Here is a 26,808-nt window from a genome sequence, read left to right on the forward strand (position 1 = left end):
GTTTCCAGATCAAAATAAAATAATCTTCATTGGCACAACCAGGTCCAAGATTCAAGGTTCAAGGGCTTTATTGCTGTTGTTTCATCCAGTGAATCCTGTGCAAAGCGCCATCCCTCCAGGAGCCGCACAATGAGTTATTATCTCAAGAATATACACCATGTACTTCAAGTGCCTGAAATATTAGAGAAAAGAGAATTGTTCATGCGCGCTAATGTGTCCGTGTGTGTGTGTGTGTGCGCGCGCGTTGTGGACCATATGTGCTCGCTGTGTGCCTGCGTGCGCCCTGCAGTACGCATTCCCGCATCACAGCCACACACGCACGCATTTGCTACTGGAGAGAGAGAGAAGGGGGGTGGGAGTGAGGGGGGGGGGGGAGCGAGAGAGAGGGGGGTGGGAGTGAGGGGGGGTGAGAGAGGGAGAGAGAAGGAGAAGCACCGTCTCCCGTTTTGTTACACGAGGAGAAGAGTCGACAGAAGCTCCCGATGACAGACAGGTCGGCTGCCGCCTCCGTGACTGACTGCGACACCGACAATCACCAAACAGCACCGACACCAACCGAACCGTAGGTGACGACGAGGAGCAGGAGGGACGGAGGCTTTTCCAAAAAGAAGCATAACAGGGGGAGAGAAGGAGAAGGAGAGGAGAGCGGGTGCAGGCAGCCGGCTGGCCGGGACACGGAGCAGGTCTAGGGGGAGAAATCACCGCCACATCATCTGAGATGACAAAGGTGGGTGACGGTGTGTTCACATTGTGCAACATCCACACCCGCGTCCAACATGACGTCTTTTGTCCCCAACTGTAGAAAAGTAGTCTGATGTGCTGGAACAAAAACGGGGCCGGTGTGGCACAAGACGCGTTTCTGTTCGTTTCTGCTGTGCCAGCGCTGCCCGCCCATCTGTTAGGAGACGTTTAGGGGTAATCACGGCTGGACGGGTGATACTTTCTCCACAAGAAAAATATTTTCATGTGTGCCATTTGGAGATGCGCGGCGGAGTGATTTTATTCACAACGAGCCTAAAATCTAATCTGACCTGGCCCACATTTGGCGGCACGAGACCTCTGGAGGGGATGTTTTTTGTCGTTTGTGACCTGTAACACGCATTTTGTGCCTGTGTGTGTGTGGAGGATGAAACTGGGGATGGGTTTAGCTCGATTGTCTCCTTGAGCGCCCGAGGCTTGTCGGGATGATTGATTCTTACCTGTTCGGGTAGATTAAGCGCGCGTGAACACCTATGGCGACAAATATGAATTAAACCGCACGCAGAGATTAACCACGCGTGTGTGTGTGTGTGTTTTTTTTGTTTTTTTTGGGGGGTGGGGGGCAATAATGAATGACTAACTATTTATATCTGGAGCTTTATAGGCTGTGGCACGCGCTACTAACCCGGATAGTTGCATGTGTCCAATATTTTCCATAACGCAGCTTTGATTCCATTAGTTGATTGGTTTGTGTTTGTGTGTAAGTTGGCTCAACTTTTTCCCTCTGCCCTGATGAGGTTGACTCTCTCTCCGCGCTCTCACGCCAACAATCACTACACAATTTGGCTCAGTCGTATATTATTGAGCTTTTGAATCCAATTTTGGCTCTTTCCAGTTGTGCCTCGCTCAAAATATAAGACTCGTGGCGCTGTGGTTTGTGCAATAGTTGGATCCACTAACTCAGTCATGCGCTTTAAAACCTGTCTATTCACCACGCTTTGCACTGACGTGTAATGTTTTTGTTGTTTTGTTTGTGATTCATGAAATAAATGTCCCATGGTTGTTTTGTTGCACGTCACTCCACGTTGTTTTTGTTCTTAACGGCTCTCTTCTACCTTCTGACCGTAAAGCAGTTTGTGATTTCACTTTTAGAGAAGTGCTGTATAAGAGTTAACATCAGTGGTCAATATATCAACATACGACAAATAATTTAAAAAACCAGTTACATGACTGTCAAACAGTTGTGGATGACAAGTCGAATTTGATTTATTTCCCAGAATCAGTCTAACATAGAGACACTGTGACTGGACATTTTATATCTCATGGGGTTTCAGCTGTTTTTTGGACAAAACGATTTGAAGGCATCACCTGTGGCTCCATTAAGCTGTAATAGGCTCTTTTTGCACAGACATCCATAAAGTCTTCGCAGGTGCTGGTCTGCAATAAAAAGCACAAAATGATGAAAAATAAGACAGATGACATCTTGATCTTAATCATTCTGTTTTTTTTTTTTTAAAGTAATGCCATCGTTTTGGCTAAAAATGGCTGGACCTGTGGGAGACCACTCTTGTTTCTTCTTTACTTGAACTAACTGCATAACTTTTCCCCACGTTACCTTTTTCCCTCCATATTTCAGTCCATTCCTGCTCCTGTCTGTCCACCTGCCTCACTCCTCTGTAGGTTTCGAGAAGGTAGAGGGACTGACCTAATAAACCTTTTTTGTGGCAGGTCATTTACAAGCACAGTCCTGAAAAAGTTCTGTTTTTTTAAAAAAAAAAAAATTTTCCTGGCATGTTTATAAGAAAGGCACAAGACCGAGTGATGAATGTGTGCTCTGTTTGGAGAATAGCAGTGCAGGGAATAACGAAGGAGGCGAAGGGGGAGAGGGAGTGTTACACACACACACACACACACACACACACATATTCATAAATAGGTGCTCGCATGCAGACGCACACACACACAAAGCCTCTTAAAAAAAGCCAATATGATAAAGTGCGTTGTGCTGACGAAGATTAACTGCACCTCTGTGTTGAACCACATCACAAGAGTCTTTTTCGAGTGAGGATGCCCTTTAAAGGCAATGCTCTTTGTTACACAGTCAGTGATATAGAGAGCTATGGCTGCTTGTTGTATAGTGTCCTGGAAGGGGAGCAACAAACCCCCAGAAATGTTGGCATGTGACACAGATTCAGGCCGTCAGTCAGGCTGTTTGCAGGTGTTGCCTTAAAGGCGAAGGTTTGAGGGCTCTTGAGCTTAAACGTTTCATATCATACATTAAGTGTATCATGTGCCTGCCAGGCTGAATGCATTATTTTACCTCATGTCACTGTTATGGGGTTTTGTCAGTGATAGTTAATATTTTATATGGTAACGCTATAATCAATAAAAGTCAGTTGGTGAAAATGGGAAGCTCCAGCTCTAACGCACACACTCATTTTCACTGCACAATTAGACTATGTTGCAAGAAATGTCAGCACGATTTTTCACAAATACTGACACAGTCGGATTCGCTAAATTCACCTTGCTTTGTTATTTAACCTTTATTCGACCTGTCAAGCCAACTGAGATGAAATTCTTCCTTGCGATGATGAGAGATGACACGAGGAGGAAAAACCCTCCTGACGGTGACGTGGGGAAAAGAAGGGCAGCAGTTTGCAGAGGGCCGCAGAAGCCATGATAGTCTCTGTAAAGCTTTCAGTGTGAGGGGCAGAGCAGCACAAAGTTCAGACTCACAAGAGGACACTACAGGCAGAGAGGACTGTCTTGTTCCTCTCTGGACAGCTGGTATTGACAGCAGTGTAACATGGGCCCACAGCGCAGGGTGCAGGAGGATGAGATGTTGGCCTCTTTCTTCAGGTCTTCCTGCTGCGTATTAGTGGAGGTCGTGACTGGTGTTTAAGATCGACTCTGAGTGATTAGAGAGTTTGTGATTAAAAATTTACTAATGAGCATCTCGGCTCACCACAGAGACCTATGGGGATGTGTGTGTATTTGTATTTTTTTTTTTTTTTTTTTTTTTTTTGCAAACTGTGGACGTGAGCCCAAGTGAGATTAATGCACCATGTTAACAAAGCTCTTGGTTTGACCCTGGCTTGTTTGCAAAACACATACACACAAATGCACTCACACACACACTATCTACTTGATCCCCTGTTTGGTTAATGCTGGCCAAGAGCAACCCTCCTCGCAGAAGCATATAAGCATGCACACAACACACACACAGAGACACACAAAAAACACTGAACACTTGCCAACTTTTAGCCACTTTGATACATTAGTGCAAAGGTGCATTTTATCCTCAATGTGGCTTGGGACCAAATTGATTTGGATGTGCAATGCTACCATATTTCAGATTAGAGGCCAGATTAGAGTTGTAGCATCCTTACAGAGTGTGCATAAAGTTGAAAATGACCTCTCGTTCCCTTTGCTGCTGCTGTCGTTGAGTCAAATGGATCCCCAGAAGAGCCACTCAGTCCCCAGCTGAATAAGATTCATCTGTGCATTAACAGACTTGTTCCTAAATGAGGGAGCGAAGGCTTTGAAAATGTTTTCAGGTAATTAAAAATGTATTCTAAAGGGCTCTTTAGCCCTTGACGAAAATTTAAAAGGCTTTTATTTTGCTGGTGTGTTAGCTATGGTTCTGTCTGTTGCCGTCGGTGCCAGATGAAGACAGATGGGCGAGGGTTTTGTTGCGGTTTGGGCCTGGATCCAGTGAGCTGGCCTTGGTGCGAACATTTTCATCTACTTGTAGATGTCCAGCAGCCAGATTCCAGCAGACCCTGGATTAAAATGGTGTGGGCAGAAAGATTATGGGGGCAAAGTCCTGTATCTGGACTGCCCTGCTGTTCTGCACAACATGAAATCCATTATTTATTATGAATGCTGAGAGCATCTCAGTTTGGATGTTAGGGTCAGACACATTTCTCAGTTTGCCAAATCCTTTCAGGTTCAAAAATGAGATACAGTTCAAACCTTGAACCTAATTTTAGTCCTGATTATCTGAGCTTCAGATTTATGTGCTGTAAGTATTTTAATTAAAATGACGTTTAGAGACTTTAATGTATATTAACTGACCTGAGCGCAGTGCTTTACTGCCTTACTTGACTAATGTTTGGCTTGTTTTAGGAGTAAGATGACACTGTTCAGAGAGAATTTAGTAATACATGTAAAACTGAAGTGTTGGACTGCTCAGTCATTTGATATAAGAGCTTAAAAAGAAGCACACAGCACTGTATTTTATAGTAAAACACTTGATGCCAGTTAGAAAAGTGGAAAGACCAGTTTTCAAAATCCATAAGGACATTGGCTGAGTCTGGGCGAAAAGTCGGTCGGAGTTCTGGTTGGAGAAGTCGGGTGCTGTAAATACGTCCTTCCCAGAGTGGTGCTGTTCCCATGAACACTTGGGAAACACAAACCTCCTCTAAAGAGAAAGGCAAGCTTTAGAGAGCACAGAAAGCCACATCAAACAAAACACAGTTCATCCAGGAGAGCAAATGAGTCTGGTCAGTAAGGGGACAGTGTGCCGGCCATCTACTCCGGGGTTCATAACAACGAGCCACACGATACGCTATCTATAGAATCCACTGCACCGGTTAATGCAGAAACCAGACACTCCAAACTGAATATCGCTTTTCAGCTGCTGGTTCAATGAAGGGCTTCATCAGGAAGGCTGGGGTTCAGACGAACATGTGACGACACTGACTTTTGAATAGCAGTGATAAAGAGCTTTTTGCATTGGTCTATATTACTTCTTACTCAGAAAGTAAACAGTGAAACACTGGAAACATAAATATAGGGCACCTTCCAAGGGTTGAACAGTGCCAACAAATGCATTGGTAAAGTTTGAGCTACATGTTTTTTTTTTTTAATTTATTTATTCACTACTGATTACTTAGTGTTGACATTTAAATACTAATAGATTTATAGCAGTGAAATATTTGACTTGGCATTGGGAATAAAAGCTCCTGTAAAGTGCAAAGGGTGTTTTTTTCCAGAGTCGTACCAACACTACCAGCGTCATTAGAGAAGGACTTTACACACTCAGGGCGTGACAATTGTTTTAAACCAGCAGTGTGTGTGTGCGTGTTCTTTTCCCATGTCTATCTGTGTGTATGGTTGTGACTTTATGATGTCCTGCTTTTGCACCAAGTGTTTTATTTATTCACACCAATGTCTGTGTGTGTGTGTGTGTGTGTGCGTGTGTGCGTGTGTGTGTGTGTGTGTGTGTGTGTGTTGGATTGAGAGGTGGTGTAGAGGGCGTCCTCCCCTGGGGGTTCCTGTCTGGCCCCTTAATTAATCCGTTTTCTGGCCGGAGGGTCTTTGTTATCAGGCTATTACAGAGAGCTTGGCTGCATCCGAACAGCATGATTCCAGAGAGCAGAATGCACACACACACACACATAGATACACAGCGAACCAGAATTTTCCTTAAACCACCACACCATACCCTAAAACTTAACTTAACCTAGTCTAACTCTAAGCTCAACACTAAAACTGCCAGTTGAAGAAGTAAGGAGCAGGAAAAAAGGTCCTGTCTTTCCAAAAATATCTTTATGCTCAAGCTCTGTTGGGTCTTACAGAGATTAGAGAATAGACAGAAATATAAACACATATACACAAAAGTAAGCATGGCACAGAAACACAGTAAATACAGGTGTGTAAGCAGGTGGTTAGACAGACTAACATACCTACACACCAGCTGAGTGTACAAACATATACACTGCATCCACAAATTGTTTATATAGACACACAAATGTGGACGTTCATGCGTGTCCCAGCACGTTCGTACTCCCGCCCACACATACACACACTTTTTGTTTCATAAACACCTTCTTTTCCTTTTTCTTTCACTCTTCCTGTGACACACATGCTCATTAGTTCAGCAGCATGGTCTGAGTGTTTGGTTGAGGTGCTTGAGTGGTGTGTGAAATCTGATTACGGTCTTACACAGCTTCCCTCAGTGGCAGGAGGGCGATCACTGTTACTGCCGCCTCACCTGCCCTGTCTGGCTGCCCTCTGCCTGATATTTCATTTCCCCTCTGTGGGTCTCTCTTGCCTGCATCAGTACTCTGGGTATATAAAGGTGCTAAGGGCTGGCTCATTGGATGGAAAGACATCCTGTAGTTGAAAGGTAAAGTCCGCTCCCGGCAGCAGATGGAGCGTGCTCTGCTCCGGTGCTAGTTTTAAACAAATAGTGCACTAAGGGCAACTTTGTCAGTTGGTGTTTCACTTTCCACAACTATAATTTCAGGTTTAAACACCAGGTTTTGGCATCAAAATACAAATTTTAAGAGCTGTGCATTGATTTTAAACACAGACAAGTATACTGCTGTAGCGTGCTGACAATAGGCTTATGTTATGTCTTTTCTAATTAAATGTATGTGTTGGCTGGAAACACAATGTCTCTAGCTGGCATTTGTACACGCTAATGTTTGCAGCTTATGTTACATGGCTCCACCGTTTAATCCATTCCTAACACTTCTTATCTCGTATTATTATTCTTTTAGTGAGGGTAAAAACACAAAACTAATTTCAGCCCAAGCCTTTTATAGAAATGCTTTTATTTCAGTCATGTGCACATCGTCTCAGGATGTAATGAAGTAGAAAATGACAGTAAAGCACCTTAATTTAAATATTTGCCGGTATAATCATTTTCATGGTTATTGTCTGGGCAGCACAGCTTTATTAGCACCTCGCTGATGAGGATGGCTTTGTTTCCCCGTTTCTGCATTCACTGTAGAATGTGAACAAAAAACGTCAACTCGTGGACAGCCATATTTGTTTCATCCATTTGTCCTTTTATCCTCCTGTGTCTGCTCTTCCTTCAACCTGCCTCTATCGTTTCGACGACCATCTGTCCACATATTTTCCCTCAGCTCAACACGTTTTGTTTGTCTCTCATCTGTGTGATCATCTGCCTGCCAAATATCTGTTATTTCCACCTGCTCATTTCCTTCCATCGCTGTCATTTTTTGCCTTAAATGATGCTGGGATAGTAACTAAATATAAGCAAAGACTTATATTTAGTTTATTTTAATAAGTTGCCTTCAGATTTAAATGTTTTACTTCCCTGTCTTTATCTTTGATTATTATTCATTGCTAGTCCTTGAATGAAACACCTCTAATTGCCAGGTTTAATCAGAACTGGACATCCTTTCTGTCTGCACATCCCACTAATTACTCCATCATCTATCCTGAAATACAGACCACAACATGACGGCTTATTTGCTTTTTAATTTCTCAATTATCACTGCAGACGCAACCAGAATTAACCAGGGACCTTGCTTCTATCAGTATTGCTCTAGCAATAATCAACAAACTAGACACCTAATTAAGCCCATTTGACCCAGTCATAATTGGATATGAAGGAGGACAGCACCTTCTCAAGTGCTGTCTAATTGCTCGCAGAGATTTCCGCTATCAGAGCGATGTTACATTGATCGAGTATGTTTTGAACTTGTGTATTGATGGTTGCGTGGGGGCTTATCGGCTCATTACCGTGTTGTGTTTGCAGATGCAACAGTGCGGGTGTAAAGGCAGGAGGGGTTAGGGTTCAGCGTTAGGGTTAATGGCATCTGTTTGCGAGATCTTGCATCATCTATTGAATTCTGTTTCCTTGCTTTTGCAGTGTGGTCACAAAGAATTTTAACACATTATTATTTTATGGTTGTTGCAACTTTTAGGAAACTTCCTAAACTTCCTGGTAATGCTCAGTCAGCCTATGGGTTTTGGGTCCATCTATTGTTGCTGTGTGTTTACTGTGGGTGGCACTGCTGTTTATTTAAAGCTTGTTAGTGTTTAATCAGTAAAGATGTTACTCATCTATGTAAACGCATTAACAATAAAAACAAGAAGAACAGTTCCAGATGGGTGCAACAGTTTGACAGATTTGTATCTGAAACATGATTAGGGCCTCCCAAGGGCGTCCCTCCTGTCTGAGCCACGCACATAGTTTAGTTGAATCTTGGAAATGTGTGGACAAAATAGGTTTATCGGCAAATGTTGGAATCTGTTGCTGATGTTCTGGGCTGAACTTCGTAGTGAGCTACAATGAGAAAGACAGTCAGGAGCAGAGCAGAACTGCAGAGGGACAGCATTTAGGATTTGTTGTTCTCCAATCATCATACAAATACATCATAATGATACAAATAAATCTTCAGATGTCCCAGAAAAATTAAAATAATTTATTCAGAGTTATTACTCAATTAACAGAGCTGCTCTAATCTTGTGTTTTTAATTTTACTACTGGCACTACCTTTTATGTATACACTTGGGTTGTCCTTTTAGGTTTCTAAAGTTTTATTATGCTTCACCAGACAGAGAAAATCTAACTCACTCTAATTCTGCAAATAAAGCACAAACCCAGTGAAGTCTTTTACGAGATGCAGTTCTCGGTATAGGGTCCAGACTAAAGGGGAAAATGAAGACCTTAAAGTGACAGATGGAATGTTTTAGAATTGTATAGTCAAAGCTTTATTCTAATAATCATTACAGATGAAGGGGGATCACTGATGTTACATATATATATATGTGTGTGTGTGTGTGTGTGGCACCACTATTTACACATGGACAGAGTAGCTGCTCATAGTGCTACAGTATGTTGAGAGTTTTACAGCTGAAAAGTGCTGGCATGTTTATCTTCTTAATTCTTGCTTGTTTGCCACGCTGATGAAGTGGGGCCTCCTCTTTTATTATTAGTCAGAAGGGGGAAAAAACTCCTAGTAGCACAGTGCAGCAATGTAAACTGTCATCCAATAAAACCAGCAATGCAAAATAGGCTGCGGTCCAAACCAACCTGCTGGATTGTTCAGCTCCCTCGACACTGCGCTAGTTATTGGCACTAAGCTGAAGTACAAAGCAGAGGCAGAGGGGGCTTTGTGACAAACCTACAACTGCATTTCTATAACATCATCAAAAGCAACAAACCTGGATAGCAGAGCTGATGTGACTCCAGTCTGACTGGCTGGAGGCTCTAATTTTACCTGGTGGTGGAGGTTTAGGGCTTTGCCACACAACGTCAAATTAATTTGGCAGGGAGGAGCCTGCGTCTTATGTAAATGAACAGCTGAGTCGCAAAAGCACATTGAGTTCCCTGAGAAGAATATGAATGCAGATAAATAAAGAGGGAGTGATATTTTTGAGAGTGCTTCACTCTGTGCATGCACACGCACACACACACACACACACACACACACACACACACACACACACACGTCCTTGCTGGTTTGAACCATAGATATAAACACACCCATCACTCATCCAAAAAAAGCAGCATTTCAGTGCTATGGAGCACTGTATTTTTGTGAAAATGTTGGTATCATGCAACCCTAAAGATGGTAACCATGCTAAATAGTTTTTAGGATGTTGATATCTGGTGAAAACTGTTATTGTCAACATGTTGTGGTAGCATTTGGTTCAAAGCTCTGCTGTGCTTTTAATACTTTAGCTGTAGACTGGGTTATGTAATAAGAACCAGGACCCTGGTCCTCAAGCGCTACTGTCCTGCAGGTCTTCCAACTATCCCTGCCCTTCCAGTTTCTGATTGGCTGAACACAACTGATCAAGGTGATCAGCAGTGCGTAGGGCAGGGATATCTGGAAAAGGACAGTGATAGAAGAAGTTTATATTGTTCTGGAGAGCCACACTGGAAGGCAGAGTGAAAAGCTGGTCAACACAGACAGGGGGCGAGATGCAAGAATCATATAAATGCAGGGGTAACGGCTCCCAGTTGCAGACGGTCTCTCAGAGGAAGTCGTTCATGGCTTTGCACTCAAATAGAGAGAGCAGAGAATGAAAAAACCCACAGCCACCCCCTAATCCTGATGCCAGAAAGGTGTGTGTGTGTGTGTGTGTGTTTTGTTTCCAAATCTAGGTGACCATCTGACGAGCAGCTCTAATAAGCCATACTGACAGTTTTAATCTTGCTTAAAAATGTGGTGAAGAGCTTTCCTTCAACCTGTTATTACTCACACATTATCACACACTGAGGAAAACAACACATCCCAGTGTGGGATTAAGCTGTAGAGAGTGTGTTTATGTGCAAGGAGAAAGAACAACAAGAAGTTGAATTGTCTCACTGATGTTCTCTGTCTCTCCCTCTTGTTCTCTCTCTGGATTTGGCTTAAGGCGTTTGCCGGTAAGAAATGATCTAAAAGGCTTTCATCAATAAGTACACAAGTACAAGGCCTGATGTTGATTCTGTCCGCTCAATTACTCTCAGGCCCCTTTCATTTTCTCCTTCCATGTTCCCTTGTTCTCTCTTTGTCTTTAGTCAAATCACATCATCCTCCCTCAGTGCCTGTGGCTTCCCTCTCCTCCACTCGCCCCATTTTCTCCCCGTGTTCTCCCTCTTTCTGGCGCTCTCTCATCATCCTATCTGGGGAGTCATTTAGGGTGAGATAAAGCTTCTATCTCTGGGTCCACAGGGAGTCTACCCTGCAGACAAGTAATGATCCAGACACACTGACAGGCGCGCTCATGCAGCACACATGCGAGCGGAGACAGCGGTGTACATGTTCGAGTGCAGAAAGGCACTGGATTTGATTCTGTCTCTTTAACAGGTCCAGGAACAGGGTGGTGCAGATGCTTAAAAAGCACCATAGGATCACTGGCCAGAGAGCTCAGACTGTCTTTACTGTAAAGATAAAGGGTTGGAGAGTAGAGTGATGGAGAGAGGAAGGGGGAGGGAGAGTCAGAGAGGTGCAGTTAAGATTCAAGTAATGAGGGTGGGAGGGACACAGTGGGCAAAGAGCAATAACAGAAAATGTCTTCGCACAGGAGCTATGATCTGCTGTGATCCGCCTCAGCTCAAGGCTCCTCCAAAAGCCTTGAGTCCTGCAGCAGTGTTTGAATCCCGCTGATGTAGTACATTTATCCTGGTAACAAAATGTATATTCTGATCTAATATGAGGCAACGGCTACAGTACTTTGTGCTGCAGAGGCAGGAAGCATCTTACAGAGGTTTTTTTTTTTTTTTGCTGCTCCAGCAAAGACAAACCTCTGTCTTTTTAGCAGTGGACAACAAGACTCGATATTGACTTGACCTACCCATCTAACCTAAGTATGAAATGTGTTTAAAAATAACTCTGCTCTTGGGATCTTTAGCTTCACCAAATAGCATGTGAAGGGATGGAGCAGCAGGCGGACAGGCAACAGGCACAACTGAGGAAAATAATTTCAAGCTTCATCTCTTAGATTGATTTTTGAGATAGAGGCTTAGATAAAAACAGACCTCCTTCCTAGAAAATGAATGAATTTCTTAGATCATCAAGAATAGCCTTTGAGGATTTCTTAAAACATAATCATGCTTTTTATTCACTCTCCCCATAACCAGACCCTCATGATTTATACAGAAGCTCTCTACAGTGTGTTGCATAGCTTAAAAAATGGTCCTAACATTCACGCTTGCTAAATCCTCAAGTCATTAAAAGAATGAAGTCTTTGCCCTCAAACAGCTTCAGATGTTAATGGTAAGACACATTTCTGTATCAGGCAGCTGTTACCAGCACATCCTAGGCTTCACCTCCACTCTAGTCCTTGGTTTTTTGTTTTTTTTTCCTCCAACAAGGTCAACTTTGGGGGAAAAAAAGAAAAAGTCAAGTCCAAGTCACTGTTCCCTGTAAACAGTAGTAATCAGACGTGATACCTATTGATCCCTGCAGGGTGGAAAATTGCTGAGCTGCTCTCTGAGGTCCGCAGCCCTCAGGCTGAGAGGGATCCAGTGTTTTGCTCGAGGACTTTTCAGAGGGTGGGTGCTGAGTCGCCCCCATCACAGGCTTTAAAACATATCCCATTTTATTCGGCCATGTAGATAGTTTTGTTTTGATGTGATTTTTACATTTCTGCTTTCAACTAACAAAAATTTAATTTGTACTGTTCACCATAGGTAGTAGTGATTTGTGTGAACTGACCCTTTAATCCTTGCCTCCCCATCTCGCTTTTATGTTAACTCATGCAGGCTGTTGCACCAGGATAACTCCCCTGCTGGAAAACTAGTATTACCCACATTGTTGTTGAAGGGCAGCAAATGCTAATGCTCCCCTCAGGTCTGTGTGTGTGCGCTTGTGTTAATGTGGCTCTATTCTCAGCTGTACAAATGTACGGTGGGTTTTGCCCTTGGCCTTGGTCATCCTGTTACTGGTAGCCTGAGCACGGGCCATCTCTCTGGTGGTCTGTGTGTTTGTGCGTTGGCATATGTTCATCAGGTATCGCTGTCGTGGTTTTGTATGTTGTCTGGTTCAGACACAGAAATGCATATGCCAGAGAATGGGGCACAACAGTCTAATATGTGTGTCTGTCTGTCTGTGTGTGTGAGATCAACTTACTCTTTAATGTATAAAAGTCCCTGAGGTCAAAGGTCATCATATGAGCACAGTACAGATGATCACAGAGTGAAGCAGCTGCTGCTGTTGCTGCCCCGGAGGACTGCACATGACCTTCATACGCTCATTAGGCTGCAGTCGACTGTGTGTCTGTGTGGCTCTGTGGGGAAAAGCGTGTGTGCGGTGAACATCTGTGTGTGTGTGTGTAGGGACCGAAAGTTGTTTGTTCCCTTGCCATTTAGTGCATGTTGCTTTTGTCTTTACTGCTTCCCTGTGCATAATTACAATAGTTATTTTCTGCTTCTCGGTGTGTATTATGACTGTGTGGTAATTCTCCATTTGGGTGTCTCACTGCGGAGACTGGCACCGCGACACACTTGTCCTGAGAACATACATACCAGAAGACAAACCTCTTTCCAAACCTCTTATGTTTGTTTTCATTGATTCACAAAAACTGACATTTTGGTGGTGCTGCATTTTCTCTCAGCAGCAGCAGTGATGTGCAAAAAAACCTAAAAAAAAAACACCGAAGACCTCTGGGAGAAATGAAGGCAAACTGACAGAAAGATAGAAGAGACAGAAGGAAAAAGAAGTGTAGAGGAAATAAAGTTTGAATTACCTGCAGGGAGAGATAAAAAGAAATGTGAAAATAATTCCTTCGCACAGCTCCGCCTGAAATCATATTATGTTTGTAAGCAGATCCAGTGCTCGCATGCAAGTTCAGACACATTGTTTATTTGTGTGTTTTTTGTTGTGTTTTATTTTGCTGCTCGAGATGTGTCGTCTTTACTGATCTTTCATCCTCACATCCGTGCGAAGATAATAAAAATCATTAGGTTTTGGATTTTTTTATCCAACCTGTTTGACTTTCCATCTTTCCTTAGCGCTGCTCCTTCCTGGCTGTATTAGCGACACAGCAAATCTTGTGTTGAGCACAATGACAAAAATGATGAGGGAACCAAAACAAGAATTGAGGAACCACAAACCCTGCAACTGTCCAGACTTATTAGGGCAAGATCATTGTAAACAAAAAAACTCATATTTTAATCAATTTATTAAAAAAAGAAAAATCTACTTTGTAATACTCACTTTTGTCAGTTTACTAATGATTTCAATGCAACTACTATGCTTGCTCCTCCTTTCCAGTATTCACCAGCTGTGCACCTCACCAATGATTGTATGAACTCAGTTCAAACTCAGCTAAATATGATTGTACGAATATACACACGTTCTTAGAATAGTATGTTCACAAGTTCTGCAGTGAGTAAAAGTGACGTCCTAAAGGATTTCCTTCTTCTTAAATTTTCTAATACTTGTTAATACAGTGTAAAATTAAGTTTTTAACTTGATTTTACAGTTTTCAGTCTATGAAAAAGGCAATGGAAAAACAGAAAATAGAAAAACGTACCTATTTTTTGTTCCGCATAAGAATTTTTGATTCAACTTGAGTGAAAAACGTAGACTTTAATTTTCTGTTGCTATGGTGAATCGTTGTATCTGAGTTTGTGCACGCAGTTAACTCAGAGTTAGTCGACTCAGAGTTAGTTGTTCAAGTTTAATCAACTCAGAGTTCAGGGTTAGGTTCACAGTTTGTTAAATCTGCTTTCTGGAAGACGCTCCTGGTCTACTGGAACGGTTTTATCCAAGCTTTGTAAGCTTTTTTGTAAAGCACTTTGTGTACAGTTGTATTTACTCAGACCTCTATATAAAAACATTTTAATTTGATATTGCGCCTTAATGCAAATTCAGCTTGAAATTAATTGCCAGATATTAAAACAAATTGGGCATTAACTCATCAAGGGAAGGACTAACTTTTGCCTTCTTTTTATCTACATGCAGTCGAAAACCTTAAGTAGAAAATGGTGAGTGCTATTATTTCCAGTCTTTGGCAAGTGACCACAATGTAATAATAATGATAACCTACTCTGAGGTCTGCCTTACAGGATTAGTTAAAGCACTCCATCGAGGCTGCCACCCTTCTCCTCTCATAATGTGGTTCTTTACCTTCATGTCACGTGATGAAATCCTTCAGAGCGCACACATCCTTGTGGATTATCCCTCACTTAATCATCAAATCAATACACAATACACTTTTTTTCTGTCCATCCCCTTTTTTCTAAAGCATTGGCTCCCTTTGCACTCATGTCTTCAGCGATCGTTACAAAAACTCAATCAGACCTTTTTAATTAAAGAGGCCAGATCGTTGGTTCAGAAGGAGGCGAGGGGCAGACAAGATGGCAGCAGATGCGGCTGGTTGAAGGGGTGAGCCACTTAAATCCCTTTCTTATTAACTCTGTGACACATGATCTACCTCCATTACCCCACACACACATATACACACACACACTCAGGGCTGTGAACTATCTCCTCTTACCACAAGGAGCCTAGCTATTTTTTTTTTTTTTTTTTTTTTTATGAGAAACTATTTAATATTAAATTTCAGATTTCTCCTGTTATGGACTTAACTCCCACTGGTGTTAGTGCCTCTCTATTTACCTGGTTTGAGCCCGTAGATCTCTCTTTTTTCAAAAGAGACCATTAAGTAACTTGAAATGCTTACTTGAAATACACCAGTCTAGCTTTAACGCTAGCACTAAAACAGCACTCATCAAGGTTTTTAATAACTTACTGTGGGCTACAAATACAGGAAAATTTGCTGCCCTGTTATTTTTGAATCTTTCCAGAGATTTTGACACTAATTGTGAACACCTGCTTGGCGTTTCAGGTACTGCACTAGTATTCCTGTTTCCTCTCCTGCCCCTCTCTCCTCTGGTGTCCCACAAGGGTCTATTCTTGGCTTAATTTTTTTCTTTCTTTCTTTCTTTTTAAAACCTGTCCTGTCCAACTTCTTGGCATACAGTATTGAGGCTCTGGATGCCTTTTTAAGCCAACAGAGTTGCTTTCCCAAGAGGTGTTGAATCAACTCCTCTTAATGAATAGATCATGTTTATCATGATGACGCCACCTACAAGACAAGTCAGGCATTGGGGGCACAGAAGGGATAGGGGTAGAGAAAGATAGATAGACAAGAGTGAAAAAGACAGACAATAGAAAGCAAGAACTGCAGTGATGCATACACAATATAAACAATAACAATGCTTATACTATGTCAGCAATACAGCAGGCCCCAGGCCCAATACGGGGGTATTGCAAGTGCTGGCCCCGGGGCGAACAGTGCCCCACAGATAGACCACTGCTTTCCCAGGGCCACCTATCTCCCCACCACCAGAGCCAGGCATGATGTTATTTCTGACATATATTTACCCCTTTGGGTTCATTGTCAAGAAATATGGCTTGTGTTTTTATTGTTTTGCTAATGATATTCAGTTGTACCTCCCTGTAAAACAAACTGGCCCTAAAATCCTTGGCTGACTGCCTCTCAGATGTCAAAACATGGATGGCTGCAAACTAAAGTAAAACTGACTTGATAATATTTAGCTCAAACAAAAATGGCACTGACTATTCAGAGTTTTGGTCCCTTTGCTTCTCTTTTCAAGGCATATATTTGTTAGCATCCCTTCACTGGCCTCCTGTTTGTTTTAAGATAAGTTTTACGACCACTTCCCTATAGAGATCCTGGGTCAATGCATAATCCTATTCCCATCTGAAATAAGAAATTTATGGGGGGTGGGTCTAAAGTGGTCACAGCAGTAAAGAAACTGCATATCAACAGCTGTACTGCGACTATGAGTCCACTCCCTGGCTCCACTAACGCGTAGTAACTTTCCTCTCCTCTCGTATTTCTTTATGGTAACATGGTAAGCAATTTACACTCAAAACATTGTACGTCTCATGACTGGAATCACTTAGAAAGTTCGATTTCACAATGTGCGTATCCATACATGCGCACGGATCCTTCCTAGTCAAGCCATCTGTAGACATTCTAAAACGATACATGAGTGATTTTGGTCTCTGCGATGCTTGCCGTTCTCGTCACCCTAATGTTAGGCAATACACATTCCTCTCACAGGTACATCACCCTCAATCCCGGCTGGATTATTCCTTAGAGAATAATTCAATTATGGTAGATAGAGTCTCCATTTAACCTAAGATGGATGTCTTCAGACTACTGATATAACAACTTGACACTTTGGTATCTATCACTCTGGTAGGTTCATGTGTTTCTACCTGCAAAAGTCACTGTACTTTTATGGTAATTGTGATTTTTATAGAATAAATGCTGCATTATTATTAATGCACAACCACATTATTATGTGTAGTCACTCTGTTTCATTAGCTAATGTAGCCAATGTGGACTGTACAGATTTTTCTTCTGCTCTTCATTCATGAAGTCGATTCCTTTAGCTTCAGGTGATTTTCACTCAGATTGAGTGTCACAGTCTCATTTCTGACTGTGGCCCTATTGTTTGAACTGTCACTCCCCTGTCATCTCATTACTCTTGTTTCTATTTCCCTCATCAACCTCCCAGCATATAGTGTATGTTTTCCTTTGTCCTCTGCCAGATTGTCTTGCATGCCTTCCAACCACAACTTTCTACCCAGTTTCTTTTTGGTTTGTAGACAATCATGCCTCTTCTAATATTAAATTTAACCTAAACACATCTTCAGGGTTTTTGTGTTATTTAGTATAATGACACTTTTTTGCCATCCGTTGTTTGGACAAATGGACAGGATGATATAGTTACTAAGGTGAAATGTTTTTTTAGAGTATGTCTTGACAGACATCTTTATGGATTATCCAGTTCAAGCAATTTTCAAATCACTGAAGATTGTTTTTTTTTTTTTAAATCCTGTACAATGTATAATGGGACCAAATGCCTGCTTCAGAAGAAGGGAAAGCATGAATACCTCTAACTACTCCGACTGTTCAGACAATCAATGTGAAAGAGAGAAGAAGCATATAAAGAAATTAATAGTATATTTAATAGTATATTTTACTATTTATTTATATATTTACTATTTAATAGTATAAAGGAATCTTTTCCCAACTTTAAAAGTGCATCAAGTTTGCCTCTGTTGAGTCCCATCTGGCCCTTCTCTCAAAGCCACTGTGCCACAGTTTCCTGGGGCTGGCGACATACTATAGGAGGTTGGTGATGGACTTCGCCAGCATTGCCAGCCCCCTCCACCGGCTGACTGAAAAGGGACGAGACTTTACGTGGACTCAAGCATACAACGGCACCTTTCAGCAGCTCAAAATGGCATTGATTGACGCACCAGTGTTGGGTTATCCCTATCCCCAGCAGCCGTTCATCTTAGGTACCGATGCCAGCAGTGTGAGAGCCGGGGCGGTGCTCTCACAGAGGGAGGGCGGCGCAGAGAGAGTGGTTGCATACTACAACAGCTGCAGTCTGAACCGAACTACCATGTCTGGTGCTTACCTGCCTAACCAAGAACATGCTTGTAGATAATCAGCCCTAGTCTTCATGCAGTTACATATGTTGGCTTGCAGCAGGTACCATTAGAGCAGCATGTCCACCATTATATGGTGACCCCCCGTATTCTTTGCCGTGTTCCCAAGCAATGCTCTGACCAAGTGTACTGCAGCACTAATACAACAACAAACTTGAAGCCCAGAGGGGCAGCTCCGCTATGTCTGACAGGAGATACACCCCCTAGATAAAGACAGCACACCAGTTCTCATCATTTCTATTTAACTTACCCTCAATCTCCATAGCAAACAGGTACATTAAAACCACTTTAGGTCTAGCCCAAAAACCTGGTCAGACTTACCATGCAACTGTTGATTAGACAAATCAGCCTGTTTGAAGATATTTCCTTGGGAAATATCTAGGAAATTGTAGTGTGTGTGTGTGTGGCAGTTTTGCCCCTGTAGCATTTCATCAGTGTGCAAGTTATGAAAACCACCAAATTGCCCACACTTCTGTGTAATAAAAGCCTAAAAAGGGGTTAGCTGTACACTAGAGGTTTTCTAGAACGGCTGAGTACATTGGGGTTATGAATAAGTAATAACCTCCCTTCCCTCAACATCTGTCAAAGTGCCCTAAAGCAAGGCACTTAATGATTCCGAAATAAGTGCAACTGTAACAATGCCTATAAGAAGCGAAGCCACTCAGCTGACTTTTTTTTTTGAAAAAACTACAATGAGCAATGACACATCCCAAAAAGTAATCAAGCCGTGCTTACAATGAACTGTGCACCAATTAGTGTGAGAGCATCAGTGGCTGTTTGGTATTAGAGGCTCAGTGTTTTATGTGCACGTGTGTGTGTCTGTGCATGTGTTTACCCACGTTCCCACTGAGCACAGCCACTGAAGCAGCTCAGTCCCAGCTGTTCAAGCTATTTGGAGGGGGGGTTAATGTCCATATTCACATTTCTCTCTCAATCTTCATCACAGCACGAGGTCAGCTGTGAAATATTCAATGAATGCTTAATTACTATTTGGGAAACATGTTGTGATTTTACTTGAACCTGCACTTCAGTGTTTCTTCACCACAGTTGCTTAATTTGCACATGAAATGATCGCATTTCTATTTATGAGCTCGGTATTTTCCATAAAACGGAGGCTTGGTGTTGTCTGCTGCTTTAATTGTTTTCATGGTGGTGTTTTATTCATTAACTATTCCTGCAAGTCAGATTTTCATTTTGTGACATTAAGTGTAGTATCACAAAGCATTTCCTTGATTACAAAAATAGTACTGACATTATAGCTCATTGCTTTTGGACATTTCATACTCGAAGTAATTTATTTCCAGTGTCAATGACTGATGATTCGCTAAAGAAAACAATTATTTGTGATCTTAAAACTATTGAAAACAGATGGCATGAGTCTAAATTCAAATATCATTATGCTTGGCCAAAGTTAAAGCGTTTTTAGCTCCTTTACCAAAATCCGTCTCTGTCTACCAAACCTTTAATGATTGTGTTTACTTGAGTGGGTGGCAGTGACACTGTCATGGCCAGTAGCCTCCCACTGGGACCATCCATGCTTGAAATGGATGCACTCATGCACTATGCACCGTGATTTGGATAAAAGCATATTCCACATGGAGTTATACAATGTAAAATACAGCTTCTAGGAGTAACACGAGTTGTGACAGAACAGTGTAATCAAGGAGAGAGAAGTTGGCCATTGTTATGCAAGTGAGATGCCGACGAGAGAGGCTTGGACTCCTTCCCAGGTTCCATTGCTGCAGGGTTTCAGTGGGTCAAGTGACATGAATAGTTTCTGTCACAGAGCATTCTCACTGTGAAGTGCTGTTGGTTTTTTCACATATGCATTGCTTTCATTACTGATGGGTTCTAATGCACTGGGCCATCTGTCTAGACTTTGAGCCAAGAGATTATAAAACGGTGTAACAGAGAATATTACTCTTACAGCTGTGGAAGGTAATGAAGCTATCATTCATCATATTATTACATAGTGACAAAAACTAAGCCCCACTACCCTCTCCTGCTAATGTGTTAACTGTGCCCGTCTCTTTCTCATTTTCTCTCATCCCTTTTCTTCCCCATCCTTGTGCTCCTCATTTCTATTTCTGTTCAACCTTTCTCAACCTCCATCAAACTCTTCTTCACCTGTTTCCACCATCTCTCTCCTTCCACCTTATCCTCAATTTTTTCATTACACTTCCACCTGGTCTCCTCCTTACGCCTTCATGCTCCACCTTTGCTTATGTTCTGTATTCACCCTGTTCTTCTTCTTCTTTTTCTCCTGTGTCTCCCACAGTCCCAGTGAAGCATAAAGAGATGTTGCAGAAGAAGATATTCCTGGTCGTTGTTGCCATAAGTACTGTCAGTCTTTTGCTGCACCAAGGGAGCCACTTGAGCTGGTGAGTGATTGAAACACGCCCCACACTTATGCAAATGCACATTACATACCCCCCCCATCTTTCTATAGGGCCTTAATGCTGCTAATGAAAAATCTGACACTGGCAGTCCCTTCTTCCTTTAAAGGGACCATTATAATACTCAGATATGGGGACTTTGAGCACTGCCAAGTCAGTCTAGGGACCAATTATAAGAGAAGAGGGGCTGTAAAGAATTGACAGTCCTGCACTCTGTTCTCACGCCCTTTTCAACTTAAAGTTTTGCTCATGAAGACTTTGCTGACTTTGTTGAGGGATTTTGCTCTGCCCCTTATCTCTCCACTTTTCGCATATTACTTCCACACCTTTTAAAATCTGACACTCTGGTATCCCCAGTGAATATTACATGCTGTATTTCTTGGGACTGCTTCCATGTAAAACCTATGACTGGACTTGTCTGTTAATTTTATATTTAGCTTTTGTATCATGAATATTCATCTTAGAGCGTAGCACTCCTGATGCACCCTGTTTCATTTTTGTCATCTTTTTTATACAAAGGTTTAAAGTGTTGCTACTTAAATTGCTTTTCATTTTCACCATCACACTGCAGATGCTATGCATGGCCAACATCCAGGAATGTCAAGCACACAAAATAAGGTTAAAAAGGAAACTCTTTACACATGAAACAAATATTAATTTGATCGTGCCTGTGCATTATCAGTCTGGATACCTGAATTTTGTGAAGGATAACACAATATATCGTCACACTCCATTGAAAGTAAATAAATTATACAGTAATATGTATTTATCACAGCAAACTAGACGCACCTCATGTTATCCTACACTCTCAGATTCTGATACTCCCTCCTCAGATGATTTTATGCTGTTCCACTGTCTGCCCACTCTTCTTTGTCTCCTCTCATTTAAATTCCCCACATGCACATTTTTATAGTTATACTACCTCTGTCCTTTTCTACACATCAGTATCTTTCATTATCTGTCTAGTGCAATTATATCTCTAATTTGGAGCACTTACCCCCTTTTCTGGAGCTAATGGAGCTTCAAATAAATGATTACACTTTGTTTTCTTTTTTCCCAGGACTATTGAGGGCTTCTACCTCGGTTGTCCAGCTCTACGCTCTCATCCTGCCCCGGGCTTGAAACCTAAGCACACCAACGTGGCCTTCCTCAAGACCCACAAAACAGCTAGCACCACCATGCAGAACGTGCTGTTCCGCTTTGCAGAACGCAACCGCCTGATGGTGGCGTTGCCCGTGCAGGCCTGCAGCCACCAGTTCTGCTACCCACGTCCCTTCACCACCCGCTTCGTCCACCCACACACCGTACCGCCGAACATCATCACCAGCCACATGCGCTTCAACAAGACAGAGCTGCGACATCTGATGCCGAACGATACAATATATATCACAATACTGAGAGAGCCTGGCTCCATGTTTGAATCCTTGTTCACTTACTACAACAAGCACTGTGAGAGCTTCAAGAGGGTCCCCAATGGCTCTTTGGAAGCTTTCTTAGAAGATCCCCGGCGTTACTACCAGCCAGATGAAGAGGACTCCATGTACGCACACAACACCTTGACCTTTGACTTGGGTGGAGATAAGGATCGCTCACCAAAAGATGTGGCATATGCGCAGACCTTTGTGGCAGAGGTGGAGCGGGTTTTCTCCCTGGTGATGATTGCTGAGTACTTTGATGAGTCACTGGTACTCCTTCGTCATCTCCTCTCCTGGGATCTTGATGACATTCTGTATGTCAAGCTCAACATGCGAACACCGAGCTCCAAGCGGAGCCTGACTCCAGGCCTTCCTGCAAAGATCCGCGCCTGGAATTCGTTAGATGCACGTCTCTATGACCACTTTAATGCCTCACTGTGGCGCCAGCTGTCGGCTCTTGGTCTAACTTGTGTGGCCAGAGAGGTGCGCCTCCTTCAGCAAGCCCAGGAGAGGCTGATGAGAAGCTGCTTCGGTGAACAGCTGCCGCTTCTCCGCTCAGCTACACAGATCAAAAACAAGGATTTCCGCCCTTGGCAGCCTAGTGGAGAAGTTGACATTGTAGGCTATGACTTCCCGGTAAATATCAGCCGTGGTTTCTCGAGCCAGGCCCAAGAGCTTTGCGTCAAGCTCATTATCCCAGAAGTGCAGTATACACGCTCTCTACTACGTTCCCAATCATTGCGCTACCGCCGAAGCTATCAGCGCCAACCTCTACACCAGTCCCATACGCCCCAGCAGCCCATACGCACAGTCCTGCCTCGACATAGTCAACTGCACCACAGTCAATCACTGCCTGCGGTCTCTGGCCCTGCCTCAGGAAAAGGTTCCACCTACACCCCGAAATCTGCCACAGGAAATCAACGTCAGACCACAAAGTTAGGGACTAAATCTTCACAGACCCAGACCTCTTTCACTGGAAAATAGAGACTTGAATATAATGTGAGCGCCCAACAGACTGTATTGTTCCACCCATCCAGCCCATGAGACTGTAGTGGTTGGCTCTGAGGGAAAGGGGTGTTTGAATCCTTGGGAAAATTCTGGGTTCTTCTGGAATCAGTCTCTCTCCTATCTCTTCCAAATAAAGTTTGACATAAAAATAAATTAGGAAAAATAAAGGAAAGGGAACTTGAATGAACTTGAACTTGAATCTCTCCCCTCTCTGGTCCGTGAAACAGTATCAGGGTTGGCAGACAAAAGAGTGGGAGAAATCCACACTGGGTATTGACTCTATTGCACACCTCTGCTGGCCTGACAACAGTGGCTGGGAGAGGGTTTTGGGTGAACGTGGTTCTTTGAAGCAAATCTGTTATCTACAACCAGGACTCAATGGGGGAAGTGGCGATATTAGGCCTGTTGTGAGGCACAGAGTGGGCTTTGTTTGTGTCACACCAGTATAGTGTCATGTTACTTGTTTCCATTCTCTGTTCCTGGAGCTCTCTTTCCGCCCTCCCCTTAGGATATGCCACTTAAAGTTCTTGAGAGAGCCATAATGACAAAAAGGGATTGTCTTCACTTCCATACTTTTAACAACAGCACAAACAATCTTGTTCTACTCTAACAAATTCTGGACTCTAAAGCTAAAGAGGGAGTGGGGTCAGAAAAAGACCTTATCTCAATTTGGCTACCCATTATTGCTATTACTCCCACACATACACACAGTGTCTCTTCAGCCTTCGACCTCTCTGGCTTCCTCCCTGGATCCTGCTCTCCCTCCTCCAAACTCTCTTCCCCGCTGCTTCCGCTTGGTCAGGCCAACCAACCAGAGAGCAGCCATGACATTTTGCTTTCTGCACCCAGGTTCACATGTGATTGTGGTCTCCCCTCAGACCACCAGCTGGGATCACATCTTTTAGTGGCAACAAGGTTTCTGAATGTGGGGTTTCATTCTTAAGCTCACATGTAAAATTCAATGTGTTGCAATGTTTGAATATTTAATCGCCTGCCCTCCCGGCCGTCCTATGGCTCATGTTCTTGGGTTACACGGCCATGCGGGCAAGCTGGACCAGGTGAAGGCAGCTCTTTTTAAACCTGGAAGTGCAAGAGGACAAAGTGAGGCCGATGCTCATCACTTGTCTCAGCTCTGCTCTATTTTTGACACATTCGGCTCATATGTAATGTGTCACTGATGTTCTTTTATTCCCGCGGTGATCAGCAGTGCGCCGCTAAGTTACTGAAGTGTAGAGAAAGTATGTCTGTATATTTGTGTGGGGATGAACATGAGGAAGTGGGTCTCTTTACTTCATGTTTTTTTTTCCCATGACCATCCAAGTTGCTGCTGCAAGAAAAGTTAATTCTGTATGTTTATTAAAACTATGTATTATTGATTATTGGGACTTACAGAGTCCCATTTCTGTATTTTTCACATTTTCTTGAATCACTGGGTAAAAACTGTGCCACTGGTGTTCAGTACACCGCTTCAGGCAACAGAAACAAGGGACGTGGCAACAGTATAAATGTTCGTTCTATACGTGTTTTAAATAATGCAAACCTACAAAGACCACTTCTGAAAACAGCACAGGGTTTGTCGCTTTAAAATAAATCTTTCATTCAGCAGTGCTTAAGTGCTCAACCACACAGTCGGTTTTGTGGTCTGTCACATTGTAGGTTAGAATAATGAAAACCACGGAAACCACTGCTGCTCTGACAGGAATAAAAAAAGGGGAGCAGGTGGAAAACAGACCTGAGCAGAGGATGCATAGTTTGATGAGATGCCTGTGAATATTGGAGTTTAAAGTGTGCTTATCTGAACTTACTGAGGGAACTTCAGCTTTAAAAGCATGAGATGCACAGCACAGTTTTAATTTATTTACATTTGATATTAATTTTAGAGACATACACTGGAAAAATGACTTTATTTATATTTTTTTCTGTTTATTCCATGAAGAGACCAAAAAAACAAATGTTTCTCACCTGTCAAGTTACGCATGCTCTCTGTGACACTCGGCTTAAAATGTTTCTGGTTTCTACTAAAGACATACATTTCTAAAAACTAGTCACAAATATATGGTTTAATTTAAAAAAAAAGACACAATGACTGATTTTCTAAAACAGCTGGACACTGTCATTTTTAGAAAACATTTATGCAGCAGGAGTAAATAATATTTATTTGTTGGGGACTATTTTCAGCTGAGGATGAATACACATTAAGTGTACTAGTAGAATGAATCCTTCAACTATAATGCCCATGTTCAGTGTGACTTTTATACTCTCTGTGCAACAGTGGAGCTAGTATCTTTAATTTAGTTGAATTCTCAGCTATAATTGAATCTGTGAAATCAGCTGCTTAGAAACTATTTTGGCTTTGACTGAAACTCCTGAATTAATGTGCAGAGACTAAGTGGTTAATATTATATTAACTAATAATACATTATGACATAATGTGACAATGGATGAATGAAGCAAAAAAAATAACATTAATTATGATTAATATATTTTTCAAGCTCAGTTTGGCTTGCTGATTTTTCATTGTCTCCCTTCATGGTCACTGTATGTTATTTGTATGTTATGTTTTAAAATTCATTTCAATTAAGATATGCTTGCATTTTTACCAATGTTTTATTTCCTGATGCCACCACAGTCGTTTTTTCGTCGACCATGATTAAGAGATTTAGCCAATTATGTGACTGGCTGCTCTGAATCCCGCTCTGGAAATAGGACATTGTGAAATAAAAATTACTGGAATGAAATAAAAGACTTCTGTTAATGTCGGACGGAGGATGAAATAAAGTTTCCTAACAGGTTTTAAAGGTTTAATAGGTTGTTTTCATGCTTTCATGAGAGTTGTCTGTATTTATTGTGATTATTTATTTAATTTTTTTAAAAACCTGTTTGGGTCTCCATGAGCAAACTTGAAATGATAAATAACCTTTAACCTGATGTTTACTGAAAACAGCTGGGATATCTTCAGGTACTGTTAGTACTTACATAACCTGATGCTTAAATGCAGTTCTGTAGTGGTCAAATAAATAATAAGTAGTACAGTATTTGCTAATGCTTTTCCTTCCATGTGTGACTGGAAGCCAGCTGCAGAAAATGCCTTTATTTCCCCCCAACTGTTCATTTATGCTCTATTTTTTCCCTGGCTGTGAATCTCTCTAAGTGCTTTTTTGATTGTATGAGTTGTTCGCCCGGCTGTTCGGCTTCTTGTTAGAGAGTTTCAGTAATGGCCATGCTGTCATGTCTAAAGTGTTGGCTGTTGTTCTTAGAATATGCCAGACGGGCTGTAAAAACATTAGACTAAAATCTCATCTTCTTCACATTAGCTGCCCCTACTTCTTTTGTGACATTGCAAAGCTGTTGTTTTGTATAAGTTTTCTAAGTTTACTAGAAAATGTCAATGGGCTTCTTTCTTGTGGTGTCAGAGGAAATTTCTTGGGTGTTTGCTGAGCCAGTTCATCGTCACTGGGTGAAAACGGCTTACTTGATGATTCTCTGACTGCATTTCCCTGCTTTGCCTCTTTGAAATGCTCATCAGTTATCTCCATCCTCTGTTTATAAACCAATCTGTGAACTGAGAAGAATCAGTCCTTTTTTTTTTTTTGT

General features: G+C 42.2%; 1 protein-coding gene across 1 annotated transcript; it reads left to right on the top strand.

The window, feature by feature from the left end:
• Positions 1 to 469: 469 nt before the first annotated feature.
• Positions 470 to 26,808, top strand: gal3st3 (galactose-3-O-sulfotransferase 3). Its single transcript, XM_026313222.1, has 3 exons — positions 470 to 727; positions 20,674 to 20,776; positions 21,852 to 26,808. The coding sequence occupies exons 2-3, from the start codon at positions 20,694 to 20,696 to the stop codon at positions 23,188 to 23,190; spliced, it is 1,422 nt and encodes a 473-aa protein (XP_026169007.1). The 5' UTR covers positions 470 to 727; positions 20,674 to 20,693; the 3' UTR covers positions 23,191 to 26,808.

Source organism: Mastacembelus armatus, chromosome 18 (assembly GCF_900324485.2).
Source record: "Mastacembelus armatus chromosome 18, fMasArm1.2, whole genome shotgun sequence".
Classification (NCBI taxonomy): Eukaryota; Metazoa; Chordata; class Actinopteri; order Synbranchiformes; family Mastacembelidae; genus Mastacembelus; species Mastacembelus armatus.